We start from the raw sequence: 14487 nt of genomic DNA on the forward strand, positions 1-14487 counted from the left end.
AAAATCAAGAAAGAAAAATTTTAACGTGCTTTATTTTTTCTTTTTTATAATAATACATATTATTATATAATTAACATATTCATAATGTTTCACCCTTTCAAAAATATAATACTCCTCCTCTCAAATAAACGTACATACGGTGGCCTCTTTTTTCAAAAAATTAAAATTTGAAATTTTGGGCTCAAATATTAGAGATTTTTTTCAACCTTCAACGATATATGTTGTCTATATCAGACCTCCTTTCTTTTTGATACTTAACATTGTTCCTAAATCTTAGCCGTTAAGGCTGTTCTGAAAATATTTTTTTTTCGAAAAAATTCGAAAAAAATTCTTAAAATTCAAAAATCCCTTAATTCCTGAGGATTTTGGAAAAAAGTTTTTACATGAACATGTGTATATTATATGAAGTATATTGATAAGGTAAAAATCAAATTTTATTGCATATTCATCGAGAAAATAAACTAACAAATCCCTCAAAATTGAGAGGGTAATCCTCCTCCTCTCAAATAAACGTACATACGGGTGCACCTTTAATGTAAATTGTACCCTATTTTTTACAAATATTACCCCCTAGTTTCTTATCAAAATGTCAGATTTTAACTTTACAAACCATTAGATTTGTAAAGTTTGAAATGTCAAAACTTCCGATGAGTTCACCTCACATTTTCTCCATGGAGACGTGGAGAAAGTATTCAATTTTGAATTGGTGGAGAAGACAGACTAGTTCAATTTCTCCATGGAGATGGAGAAATGGAGAAGCTTTGGAAACGGGCATTGCCTTCGTTTTCATGGAAACTTCCTATGGGCAATATTTTTGGGATTTCAATGATCTACTGATCCCAAGAGATAGTTCCAATATTTGTTTAGATATATTATTTGAATTTTTATTTCTTGGATATTTACTCCGCATTTATGGCGAGTTTACATTATATTTCACCTATAGATATTAGTCACTACCACAAAATATCATATCACAGAATTTTTATGCATTTTCAATTTAATTCAATCTTTATTTGATAATACGAATAAAACTACAATAGTTTTCATCTAATCTATTAATGATCTCTCTTAGATCATCGATAAAATAAAATCTAAAACATTTTTCATTTAGCCTAAGGGAGTTTGCTTTCGCATTTCTATGTTGATTACTTTCATTTATATTATTCATTAAATTACAAAAATATTCCTTGATATAATTTGCCAATTCTTAATTAAATGTTAAGTACTTTCTATATATCAAGTTTGAGCACAAGCTGAGTTAAATTTAGGAATATGACTGATATTGAGATATATATTTTGCCAATTTGTAGAGTGTCTCCAAACTGAAGTTTAGAGGTGGCGGTGGCGCTGCTGCAGCTGCCCCTGCTGCTGGAGGAGGAGCTCCTCCACCTCCAAGAATGGGAGGAGGCGATATGATGTCCGATCTTGCCGCTGCTTTAGCCAGGAGAGGTAGGAAAGGATAAGCAATTTAAAAAATCAATTTTTCATCTTAACTTAGTACAAAATATTAATATTTATTATTTAATTATCATTTGAGCTCATAATCACAACTTCCAAAAAATATCATCTATCAAAATCATTTATTTTTATCATAAATTGTATTACAAGCCATATGCATCACATTTAATCAGCACTTTATCGTATTCGCTCTCAATAACAAAAAAAAATGATAATTATTTGAGGTTTGTTAATGTTCGTAACAAAAGTTTGTTTATTATGAAAATGTAAAAGTAAATCATGTTTATCAAAGTGCGAATACTAGGAAATTGAATTTATTTTTCGTAGACCTTTGGATTTGAAACATTTGGAACTCTTTCTCCATTTAAAAAGTAGACACATGCGTTTGCAGACTCGATTGCCATGTTGTTTGTTGTTTCGATTGTTGATGAGCCGATATGAGGAGTAATGACAAGGTTCTTGCACTTAAGAATTCTGTGTGTTGGTGGGAATGGCTCTGGATCGATGACATCGAGTGCAGCGCCGTAGATCTTCTTCTGCTCTAAAGCATCAGCAACAGCTTCGACATCGAAAACTGGGCCACGTCCGATGTTTGCGAGGACCGCTGTAGGTTTCATGAGAGCAATTTCGTTGTGGCTGATCAAATTCCTTGTCTTCTCAGTCAATGGGCAAGCAGCGACAACAAAATCACTTTGCTTGAGTAATTGATCGAGTGGTGTAAATCCTTCGCCAAGGTCATTGAACAAAACCTTCATATCGAAGCCTTGCGCGCGCTTAGCAATGGCTTTTCCGATATGACCAGCGCCAATGATGCCCATTGTCTTGTGGTGGATGTCTAAGCCCCAGATTCTTGTTGGTTTCTTCATCCAGCCACCTTAGCGGACATAATTGTCTCCTTCAACAATTCTCCTTGAGCAGGCAATTAAAATGCCCATTAAAGTATCAGCGTATGTGTCAGCTAATGAGAGATGTGTGTTTGAAACGATGATACCTCTCTTAGTAGCGTACTCCATATCGATTTTATCAGCTCCAGCAGCGGCAGCTGATACCATCTTAAGCTTTGGACTGTCAAGGACATCTTTATTGATGAGATCACTGCCTCTAGCATAAATTACATCAGCATTGCGTGCATGTTCAAGAAACTCTTTTCTTGTCATATCTTTCCAATTGTGTGGGAAGTCAATATCTTTGAAATTTTTCTGCAATATCTGCATGCCTACATCCATTGGCTTGTGTGTGATGAATAAACTCATCATTTTAGAGAAGGATGACTGAGATGTCAACATGTTTTCTAATTGAGAGAACAATCGGAATTGAGAGTAAAATCCGATAAGAAGTAAGATGGAGAAATTTCTTTAAGAATCGGTATCTGAGGTATTATTGTTATGAACGAAAACGATAAAAACAGTTTGATAGTAAAGTGACACTTTACATGGCAAAAAATAGAGCCTTACTTTTGAGATATTTGAGATTGAAACTGAACCTTATGAGGTAGTGATCTTGAATCACTACCTCATAAGGTTCAGTTTCATATAAAATTTGTCGCAATTTGTTATTCTTTTCTTATAAGATTTTACCTTTTTTAGCGGGGAATGCTTGTTATCATGCACACATTACAAATAACTACACGATAACGAACATTCCTCGCTAAATTGCTGAGAAACTTTGAGGAAATGTCGTACAATTTCCTCAAAGTTTCTCAGCTTTATATAGATAACTAGAGTCCCCTAGGCACTGATTAGGGTTATAGCATTATTAGATAACTATTTTAAAAAAATATAAATAATAGTGTTTGTAATAATATCACAAAATAGCAATATCTAAGAACTCATATTCATCCCAAAAACTAGCGTTTAGTATCTCAACAATCTCTATCGTCCTTTACTGAAGTGGAATTGTTTTTTTTTTTTGTACGTTATAAAAAAATTGGTATACCCAAAAAAAGAAAACCTTATCTTGTCAATTTTTCTGACAAGTAAATAAAAAAAATATCAAAAAATTATTATGACTGCTCCTGAATCAATTTCGGAGAAATTGAATCATTTCGGAGAGCGTCTCCAAACTCTTGATAAACATGCTGAAAATCAGCGTCAACTTTTAATCAGCAACACAGAGTTTAATACTACATCTGTGAAAAATGATCTCGAAGAAGACTTAAGACAAATCGAAAGCTCAATTGTTTACTTATCTAAGATTTGCTTAAAGAATATGGTTAATTCAAATGAAAAACTTACGGAAATGGAAACTGATTTGCAACATATCGATGGTAGCTTACAAGCCATCCGCGCAAATGCAGGCAGACAGTTATTAACATCCGCGACCTCTCTCAAAGAAAACTCAAAAATCGATGATCAATTCTTACCGCCATCAATCCCTCTTCCAATCAACTATCCAAAGAACAAATTCCAGATCAATCTTGGAGTCATATCCCGTGTTGGCAGAAATATCGATGAAACTGCTGATGCAGGCGCAGAGAACATGAAACCTTTAATTCTTAAGGTTGATCCAGGTTCACCACAGCCAAGCTTCTGGAATCGCACTACAGATTTCTTCTTACCAGTCACATCGGCTTCTAAAGAAGAAATCGCAACTTCATTCTCAGATTACTACGGCTTCGATCCAATTGATGCTAACGATGAGCTCAACAAGATTACAGGTGCCCAGAGCTCCGCGTTCATGGATGACGATGTCAGTAAAGTTAATCCAGGCGATGAATATTTGTTGCAGAGCCTTGCTCCAGGAGCCTTACCACAACCATCCTCATTCAATACATCAGAATTGAACGACATTGCTCCTACTACGCTTCCTCCACCACCACCTGTCGCTGCAGCCGCACCTCCACCACCTCCAGCCCCAGGAGCTGCTCCGCCACCACCAAAGCCAGCAGCTGCTCCTCCTGCGGCCAAACCTGCACCTCCAAAACCAGCTGCAAGACCTCCACCGCCAGCAGCCAAACCAACACCTCCTCCACCGGCCGCAAAGCCAGCACCTCCACCTCCAAGGGCTGCAGCTCCTCCGCCACCACCTCCACCAGCTGCTGCAGCTCCTCCACCACCACCGCCTCCAATGGCTGCACCTCCACCTCCTCCACCGCCTTCCAAGTCGAAATCAGGCGGCGGACTCGTGAAGCCAACAGATGACGCTCTTCAGGCGATGATTGAGAAGAGAAAGAAGACGGCAAAGAAAGTTACACCTCCAGAGCCAAAGTTGAACTTCCAGGGAGGTGGCGGTGGCGGTGGCGCTGCTGCAGCTGCCCCTGCTGCTGGAGGAGGAGCTCCTCCACCTCCAAGAATGGGAGGAGGCGATATGATGTCCGATCTTGCCGCTGCTTTAGCCAGGAGAGGTAGGAAAGGATAAGCAATTTAAAAAATCAATTTTTCATCTTAACTTAGTACAAAATATTAATATTTATTATTTAATTATCATTTGAGCTCATAATCACAACTTCCAAAAAATATCATCTATCAAAATCATTTATTTTTATCATAAATTGTATTACAAGCCATATGCATCACATTTAATCAGCACTTTATCGTATTCGCTCTCAATAACAAAAAAAATGATAATTATTTGGGTTTTATTTTTTTGCAGCAACATGGGTGTAACACAGGTGTAAACTATTCAATTTCTCTCAAATATTGAGTACTTTTGGGCAACACGGGGATAGAATTGAATACCTTGGGCAACACGAGAGCTAACGTACAGTTTTTGATGATGATGGGTACATTGCAGTAAAGTTTAAACTACAACAATACCTTTCATATGAAACATTTACATATGCCTAAAATGGAATAGAACTATCATACGTAAAGCAGTCGTGTCAATAATAATTAAATTTCAACAAGATGAATTTATCGCAAATTACTAAACAGAAGTTACCCCTATCAAAAGCAATTCTTGCTTGTTGGGAACATAGATTTTTATAACATTTTGTTTCATATTTATATTATTCAAAAATAAAATTTCATAAAAATCCAAATAATTACTGTTCGCTCAATATATCCTCAGAAGGTACTTTATCAAAATCATACTGAAATTATCAATTACTGTTATTAATAATATAAACGTTCACTAAAATCTTTGATTTATCATTTAGACCCCTACCATTCATTTTAAATTGCACTGTCTAATAAGTAGATATTATATATGCAGTAAAAATTTGACTTCGATGTCAATCTTTTTTTTACTATTAAGAGCTTTGTATATAAGTGAATAAAAATATAATGTATACCTGGTCTAATCATAGGGATTCGATTGTTTTTGCATAATTTCATTTTTAATTTTATATTTTTAATTTAACAGAGGAACAATATAATAACTGCCATTATTTCAATCATACATCATGCGCTAATTAAAAATAATATCCTAAAAATGCTATTATTTAATTTTTTGGTTCATTAATAAAATTATTTGATTTGTGTTATGCTGCTTTCATTCTTTATTTGAGAAATATCATGCAATACATCTTATTGCTAAGTTGGAAGATTTTTCCATGAGTAGGTGCCAAAAGTGCTTACTCTTAAACAACCGTCGGATTTCCGGGTGAAATCGTGACACACTTTCGTCTTTCGTAGGCAGTGGTGGTTGTTACAAAAGGTAACTTCGAATGTAGCGTGAAATCTGCAAAAAAAATTCTGAAATTTGAATGGAGAACACAAAAATTGAATAGTTTACGTCAATAAAAAAGAGAAAAATGAAGCCAATGTGTCTCGAACCTAGGACTTAGAGCAGCAATCCCACTGTTTATCAAATTACACTACATGCATCTCTCACCTCAGTGAATGAGATCAACTATATGATAACTTTTTCCCCATTATATTCTTGTGGAAAAGTGACAAATAGCAACTTTGACCCTCTCTCATTTGTGTTATGCTGCTTTCATTCTTTATTTGAGAAATATCATGCAATACATCTTATTGCTAAGTTGGAAGATTTTTCCATGAAAGAGAAGTATTTCGAAAATTTACTTCTAAACTTCCATTTCAAGTCTATATTTTCTTCTGGGAGAGTTTTTCCTAATATACCGAACTTCTTGGTACTTAAATATGGCATTAATAATAGAGATTAACATTCAAATTTTGTAAATGTTAACTGTATTCCCTTAAATAACTAACATTTGATATTTTTGATTATTATTTCCTGTTAATCACCATTTTATTTCTCAAAAAAATGTTTGAATGAACTTAAAAAGAATAATTTTTACATTTTCTTTCACATTTTTTAAATTTTCAATTGTTTTTATTCTCAACAATATATATGAAGATAGCTCAAACATTAGCTTTACATAAATATTGTTATGCAAAATGTTGTAAACAAGCATTCTTTTTTGAAAATTTCTCTCAAAACAGAAATATAATGAGCAATTATAAGAAATATGTCTCATTCTATACACATATGATAAAAGTTATGCTGAGACAAAGTGAGGTATTCAATGAATTAAACTATTTTTAAGAGAATGTTATGTTTAATAAGATGATATTATCATTTCTCAACTAAGATGTGCTACAATATGACTTGGTGAGAAGAAGAACTTTTATCATATTCAAAAAAATTTATTTTCATTAGATCAAATTGAACAATATTTTTTTACACGCTTTATAACAAACCCATACATATAAATGATTGTAAAATGGTCAAAACCTACTCAAATCTAAGTTTGAGTTTCGTAATTTGAGAATGAAAAATTAAATTCCATCCAATTGATTTATGACTAACATTTATAATAAAGATATCGGTAAGAAGTTAATCTTTGAAGGAAACTTTATGTACTCTTCTTATTGTATTCGAAATTTAATCTTTGGTAATTATCACCGAATCTTTGCAGGGATACTAAGAATCTATCTAGTTTCCTTCTGCATTTCGATGTTAGCTAAGCTTCAAAGTTAATTTTTAAAATAATGGTATATTTAAAGGGAGAAATCTTTAATTTATGTTTAGCCTTTTGATTGTATATGCATTGTATCTAGCGTGGAATGGTTTTCGATGGATGCTAATAAAACATTTTTTAAAATATTTGAAATGCAATTATGAAATCTTGAATTGTGCAATTTCGACGATCTAGATTTAATGGAGAATTGAAGGCGCATCATTGCTATAATTATTATATCCAAATTTTAATTTGATATAGAGTTAGCAATCATTTTTCATAAAAGTATACGTTTAATAAAAAATCTCGTGTTGCCCAAGGTATTCAATTCTATCCCCGTGTTGCCCAAAAGTACTCAATATTTGAGAGAAATTGAATAGTTTACACCTGTGTTACACCCGTGTTGCTGCAAAAAAATAAAACCCAATTATTTGAGGTTTGTTAATGTTCGTAACAAAAGTTTGTTTATTATGAAAATGTAAAAGTAAATCATGTTTATCAAAGTGCGAATACTAGGAAATTGAATTTATTTTTCTCCATTAAAGTTTTGGCGCAGAAATTTATCAATAGGACTTGATCTCTGAACTATGTGAAGCTTTTTCACATGATTTTTCTGGTTAAAAATAGCATATGCCATAGAAAATTTTTTATTTTAATTTGATCTGTGCCGAAACAAAGCAAAACTTCCAAACAATTACTATATTCTTGGGGTTATATATAAATATGGAATTTGATTCGATTTCTGCTTATCAATAAATAAAATTCAATGTCTAAGATATGAGATTTCGTAAATCAGGTGATAGAGACAGCATTTATGATGTGTTGTTTAACTATAGTTTCATTAATTAATAATAAATCTTCTGTTATACTACGATTATTTATGGAGATTTGTCGATAAAAAAATAAATGGATTCGCATAAATTACCTCAATTCACAGCAGGATTAAAAGCATCTACATTCGAAACTGCTCAAGGTATTACTAATTATTACGATCTTGGATCTTCATCAAATAAGTCCATTGTTCTTGTTCCTGGTTATTTATGTTCAGCATTGATGTACAAAGATCTTGCTGAGTACTTAGTTTCACTCGCATACAGAGTTATTATGTATGATCCATACGGAACTGGTGGATCCATTAAAACTTCCAAAGATAAATACACTTTAGAAACAATGGTTGAGCAATTAAAATCATTGATAACAAATCTTTATTTAAGAGATGTTATTGTAGTCGGCTATTCTATGGGCGGACTGATTGCTGCAACTTATGCAAAGGAAAATAGCTCTAAAGTGTCGAAAGTCATTTTAATGATGCCAGCAGGATACAAGGTAAATCAAGGACCACAAACCATTACAATGATTATGAGAACACCTATTATTGGACCAAAATTCATGGATTATTTCTATCATTCAACAATTATGGATGCAATCAAAGTTAATTTTGTCCATCCAGAAGATCCAAAGTTTTCTGAAATCATCCAATTCCTTTACATGCACATTTATACATCATGGTGCTTAAATCCATCATTTTCTGAAGCAGCATGCGGAATTTTCCGTTTCATGAATGTTGAAGGACATCAAAAGACATTACAAAGCATCACAAAGCCTGTAACTGTTATTCTTGCAAAGAATGATATTGCAATTCCATTCCAGGACAATTTTGACTTCTGGTCGAAGGTTCCGAATGTTTCAGTGAACGTTCTCGATGAATGCGGTCACTGGGGAATCCACGAGAAGAGAGATGAAATGTTTGAGATTATTGACAAATCATTAGCTGTTTGAAGGTTTGTAAATAAACTGTATTTATATGTAGAAAATTATATTTTTATTCATAAATATTCTGTTTTTTTGTAAAATTCTTCTCAAGTTTTTTTGAATGTAATCACTTTTATCTTCTGAAGTTTACGACTCTTTTTTGTAATTGATAAACTCGTATAAGGAAACATTTGATATTGTAGGCAATTTAATAATTCATATCTTCAAGTGTATGTGTTCAAATCTCCTCACATTCAGCATTTTTCAACTATTGTCCAAGTCAATAAACTCCTTCTGAACATTATGCATAGTTTAAGTATAAAAATATCACATGAATTCATGATATTTCAAGAAGATATCCCTTCATATTTGCTTTCAGGTATCTCATAAAACTAGATAATATCATCAATGATGTATCTAAGTCAGAAACAAATCCAAATAGAAGAACTCGCTATGAATTAAACTAGTCTAACATCAATTTCTAAAACAAACTATTAATTGCTTTTAACTAAGCACTGAAGTGTTTATTCACCTAATTTCAAGGAGACCCAATGGTTTAAAAATATCCAATGCAAATATAAAATAAAATGTTTAACAAACAAAAAATAAAACAAAAATATATATTAAAAAAAGTTAAGTAAAAACAGGACTTTCAATTACGTAAGGTTTGACTATTTGAGCCTTTGGAGTAAAGTTATTTCCTCTTGGTGTTGTTGGGTTCTTCTTTGGCAGCAATTTCCTGTTCATCTTCAGCCTGGCGCTGAAAGGAGCTGGAGCAACAGTTGGAACATGAGGAGAAGCCAAAGCAAATCCTCCTCCAATGAAAAGTGTTTCAACTCTTGGCAATTTCAAAGGTGGAAGTTTGGGTGTTTGCAGTGTATCAGCTCTACTCATCTTATACGACATCTGGGAGTTCATTATCTTCTCATTCCTTAATTGGTCGCGTGCAGAAATCACTTCACTTTCTCTTTCAATTAAATTATTTTTATCGTCTTGGTATTTTTGGTCCATATTCATTAAATGGACTGTTTTTGTTCTCAGCTGTTGGTTCAGTGTGTCCATCTCCGTATGAGGGTCTATCCTGGAGTTATACACGTGTTTAACAAGTCTTTCGTATTCTTTTTTCAAATCTTTGACTTGTTTCTTCAATTTTTCGCAAAATCTGGATTTATTCCATGATTCTTCGATTATCTGATGCTTCATTCGTATCAATGCGTATTTCTCTGGGTCCGTGGATTCCATCATTGATACACTATGAACAAAACGAGGTTTTTCTAGCTCATTTTCCATGGCAGAACTAAGTTTTTTGTTGTATTCGAGTTCTGACTCCATTTTCACGAATTCTTTCTTCATGTTGATGGATTCGAGGGATTTCCATTGAAGTAATTGCTGTTTCTCGACTTCCCGCTGCAAATTGGCCTTCAAATCTTGGATTTCTTGAGATTTGTCAGAATATAACTTGTATTTGTTGTTTAAAGCAGCTTTTTTAAGGACAACGTCTTCTCTAACGACAAATAATGGCTTCTCTACATTGTAGATCTGCAAATGAAGCGATCTTATGATATTATTTATTTGATTAAGTTCTCTTTTGAGTTCTTCAATGGAAGTTTGGGCCATATCGAAGATCATTCGCTTCTGATCCTTTTCTTCCATCAAATTCTGGATTCTCTGGTTTTGTTCCTCGATATCAGAATTTAATTTTTCGATTTCGGATTCAAGTTCGTTATTTTCGTTCTCCGTTTTGAGTCTTATGAGATGTTCATCAGCAATCTTCACGTCAATGTCGTTAATTATGTTCTTATACCTATAAACTTCTTCTCTCTTCAAATGCATATCGCTGAGTATGTTTTCTTGGTCTCTGTTCATCTGTGTCAGTGTTGATTCAAGTCTGTGACACTCTCCAGAGATGCTTTGGTTCTGAGAACTCAAATTTGAAATTTGATTTCCCAAAATTTTGTAGTTTTTCGTGTTTTCGTCTATCTGCTTGTTTCTAACTGCATTGTTTGCGGCTAAGGCAGCTCCATTCTTGCGATCTAAGGCTGCTTTCGACTTAAATCTAAATGCTTCGTCTTCTAAGTTACTTCCGTATGTTTCGTCATTGAAATTCTCTTGTTTGAGCTTGAGTTTGTCTAATTCTGCTTTTCTGATCCTTTCACTCTCGGAATTTTGCTGATATTTAGATTTTTCGAGATCTTCTTCCAAATTGCCAACAATGAACTGCTGCTTGTCGGCAGTAAGTTGCTTAGCCTTAATAGACATGGATAAAGAGTTTTTGACCGTTTTTGCCTGTTGAATAATATCTCGATTTTGTTGGATCGCGTTTTGGTACTCATTCTTTACATTCTGGATCTCTGAGTGATATTTAGTTATTTCCTTTTGGTCATTTAGCAAATCTTCTTTCTCTTTGTTTAATAATTTCAAATCAGCTGGAAAAGTGCTTGCGATCATTTCCTGACGGTCGTAGTATCCTTGCTGCGCTTTAATAAGCTTATTGTAGTCATCGTTTTTCTTTTTAGTCATTCTTAAATTGATTTTTCCGCGATGTATTTTTTTATGGATTAAAAACCGTTCGTAATCGGTATTGTCTTGGTCCATGAGTAGCTTACGTTTTACTTCTTGATTTTGAGCGATTCTTTCTTGACTTTCTTTTATTTGGTTTATATTCTGCTTATATTTGTCAGTTAAGGCTTGTATTTGTTCATGGATGACTTTGGCTTCACTATTTGTTGAATTGAAGACATCTTCGTTGTTAGAAATTGTTGAATTTAGTTGATTTAAATCTTCTTGAACTAAATCTAATTCTTCTTTCGTTTTGGATGCTTCTTTAACTAAACTGACTCCTTCCGTTCTCATTGACTCGATTTGTTTTCTCATATTTTCCATATCTTCATTATTCTTTTTAATTTCAGCTCTAATCTTCTCAATATCACTTGTAACATCTTGCTCTGATACTTCCCTTGTCGCTGTAAAGTTTTTTGTCTGTTCTACTAAGTTTGATAACCTAAAAGTTTCTGCTTTTAAATTTTCAATAATTATGACTGTTCTTCGGTCATTTTCTTCACTCTTTGATACAATCTCCCACGCTCTTTCAAATTCGTTTCTTAAATTGTTGATTGTAGTTTGATCTTCTTGACTCAGCTTCAAAACTTGCGCAATTTTCTCTGCATTCTGTAAAATGTCATTGTTAAGAGCAGAGCACTTCTCAACAAGTGATTTATTATGTTCTTGTGATAGAATTAACGCGTTATGTAACTCTTCGTAACTGTTTCTGAACTTTTCGAGCGATTTGTCTTGGACAATCTCGTTGATTACTTGATGAAAGTTCTTTTCGATCTCTAAAAAGCTGTCCTGGTCAGCGAGATCTTCTTTTCCAGGATCTTTCGACATTTTTTTGTTTTCTTTACAATTTTGGAAACTTTACAAAATCTGTTACTAATCTACTTTGATTTGTTTTATGTATAATATCATATTCTGTAATAATGAATCAAAATATTTGCTTAAATACTCGATATCTTCTTTATTTCAGGAAATTTTACATTCAATCAGGGAAATATTTAAGAAATACGTCCTTGAGAGAAAGCCATTATTGATGACTAGCATAAATAGAGATCAGACTCTGCAGTAACATGTTGATACGAACTTCAAATGTGGTAAACCAAATTCAAAGTCTGCCTTAATTTGAAAAATATGATTGAATTTTAAGATAAAAAAAATGCTTTTAATTAGAACAAATCAATGTTAAAAATCTACACCTTCTGACATTGCATATTGAATACAATATATATTAAGTGCCTTGAAAATTGTAGGATCTTCAATTTGTTGGGCAATATCAAGAGGAATATTTCCATTATTGTCCTTGATTAATGGATTTGCATTAGTATTGAAAAATACCATAATCATTTCCTTTCGATCTAATTTAGCTGCATAATGGAGGGCAGTCATTCCTGTTGTTGGAGATTGCTCATCAATATCAGCTCCATTTTTAATTAAATGAATTAAAGCATTGAATTCGTTGTATTTTACAGCTTGGATAACTTTTGGTTCATTCTCATCAAAGTCCGATGGAATTTGATATCCAAGTGATTTATAATATGAAACAAGGTCATCATGTCCTAAAATAAGAGCCAATAATGGTGGTTCATTACCATTTTCGTTCTTCCAATTGATTGAGGCGCCATGAGAAACAAGAGATTTGACTAAATCCAAATCATTAATTATTGAAGCCAAGTGCAATGTGGAGTAATCATCGGCAATTGATACATTTGCACCTTTCTGAATTAGAAAGTCGGCAATTTTTGTTTTTCCGTGAATTAATGCAACTAAGAGTGGAGTCTTTCCAGATTCGTTTGTTGCATCAATATTGGCACCATGAGACAAGAGGAATTCTGCGGCCTCCACATTTCCTCCTGCGGCCGCATAATGGAGAGGTGTTTTTCTATTGTTTGTTTCCAAATTGAGATTAGCATTTGCCTGTAAAAGTGGTTCTAGTAAATAATTTAATCTCTTGTATTTGGCGGCATCATGAATGGCAGATTTTCCTTTCTTGTCTTGAATGTTAACGTCTGCTCCATTCTCGATAAGATAAATGCATGTATCAGGTTGGTTATAGAAAATTGCTTTCAAAAGAGCAGTTTGACCTTCATTATTTTGAATGTTTAAATTGATGTTATGATTCATGAGGAATTTAATCATTTCGAGATTGTTTTTCTGGGCACAAAAATGAAGTATTGTTTCGTCGTCCTCATATTGAGCATTGACATTAGCTCCGTGCGAAATTAAAATTTTGGCAACATCTTCACTACCGCATTGAACCGCAACCATGAATGGTGTAGCCCCATTGTTATCTGTTATGTCGATTGTTGGAACTTTTGAAACTAAATACTCTGCAACATCTTGACAATTTTTCATACCAGCACTATGCAAAGGTGTTTCACCATGAGATCCTTTGGCAATAATATTTGCCCCATGAGATAATAAAAACTCTGCTGCTTTAACATTGTTATGAAATGCTGCAATGTGAAGTGATGTAATTCCGTATGATCCGATTGCATTAATATCTGCTCCATGATTAAGGAGTATTTCAGCAACCTCAAAGTAGTTATTGCTTGTTGCAATTTCAAGACAAGTCTTATCATCTTCATTGGTTGCATCTAAATCCTGGATGCCGTCAATTATCTTCAAAACTTCTTCTTTGTTGTTATCCGAAACAGCTTTGAATAACAATTTGATGCCTTGTTTATTGGAGGAATGAGCGGATTTTCCCATGAATAAAAATGAAATCAAAAAAAAATTTTATTTTTGAGAAGTACTGAAAATTTTTTGTATTTAGATATGAAAATGTCCTTTAATATTTATAATTTAACATATATTTTCAATATTGTCTCTTCATATCCAATAAATTTTGAAAGTCG

The 14487-nt window shown here is 33.3% G+C and overlaps 6 protein-coding genes across 6 annotated transcripts, besides 2 other annotated features; 2 read left to right on the top strand and 4 right to left on the bottom strand.

The window, feature by feature from the left end:
* Positions 1-529: part of a mobile genetic element that runs on past the window's edge.
* Positions 530-1772: 1243 nt separating this feature from the next.
* Positions 1773-2276, bottom strand: TVAGG3_0991860 (hydroxypyruvate reductase protein; the record flags this gene model as incomplete). Its single annotated transcript, XM_001276827.1, has 1 exon — positions 1773-2276. One exon carries the CDS (start codon positions 2274-2276, stop codon positions 1773-1775), a length of 504 nt encoding a protein of 167 aa, XP_001276828.1.
* A 57-nt stretch (positions 2277-2333) lies between these two features.
* On the bottom strand, positions 2334-2744 carry TVAGG3_0991870 (hydroxypyruvate reductase protein; the record flags this gene model as incomplete). Its single annotated transcript, XM_001276828.1, has 1 exon — positions 2334-2744. One exon carries the CDS (start codon positions 2742-2744, stop codon positions 2334-2336), a length of 411 nt encoding a protein of 136 aa, XP_001276829.1.
* A 95-nt stretch (positions 2745-2839) lies between these two features.
* Positions 2840-3204: a mobile genetic element.
* Positions 3205-3435: 231 nt separating this feature from the next.
* On the top strand, positions 3436-4846 carry TVAGG3_0991890 (proline-rich extensin signature family; the record flags this gene model as incomplete). Its single annotated transcript, XM_001276829.1, has 1 exon — positions 3463-4815. One exon carries the CDS (start codon positions 3463-3465, stop codon positions 4813-4815), a length of 1353 nt encoding a protein of 450 aa, XP_001276830.1.
* Positions 4847-8230: 3384 nt separating this feature from the next.
* TVAGG3_0991900 (Clan SC, family S33, methylesterase-like serine peptidase) lies at positions 8231-9103 on the top strand (the record flags this gene model as incomplete). Its single annotated transcript, XM_001276830.1, has 1 exon — positions 8231-9103. One exon carries the CDS (start codon positions 8231-8233, stop codon positions 9101-9103), a length of 873 nt encoding a protein of 290 aa, XP_001276831.1.
* Positions 9104-9702: 599 nt separating this feature from the next.
* Positions 9703-12476, bottom strand: TVAGG3_0991910 (cilia- and flagella-associated protein 58-related family; the record flags this gene model as incomplete). The annotated part of the gene is made up of 1 exon (XM_001276831.1): positions 9710-12463. The coding sequence occupies one exon, from the start codon at positions 12461-12463 to the stop codon at positions 9710-9712; it is 2754 nt and encodes a 917-aa protein (XP_001276832.1).
* A 338-nt stretch (positions 12477-12814) lies between these two features.
* Positions 12815-14341, bottom strand: TVAGG3_0991920 (spectrin binding; the record flags this gene model as incomplete). Its single annotated transcript, XM_001276832.1, has 1 exon — positions 12815-14341. The coding sequence occupies one exon, from the start codon at positions 14339-14341 to the stop codon at positions 12815-12817; it is 1527 nt and encodes a 508-aa protein (XP_001276833.1).
* Positions 14342-14487: the final 146 nt, after the last annotated feature.

This window comes from Trichomonas vaginalis, chromosome I (assembly GCF_026262505.1).
Source record: "Trichomonas vaginalis G3 chromosome I, whole genome shotgun sequence".
Taxonomy (NCBI): Eukaryota; Parabasalia; order Trichomonadida; family Trichomonadidae; genus Trichomonas; species Trichomonas vaginalis.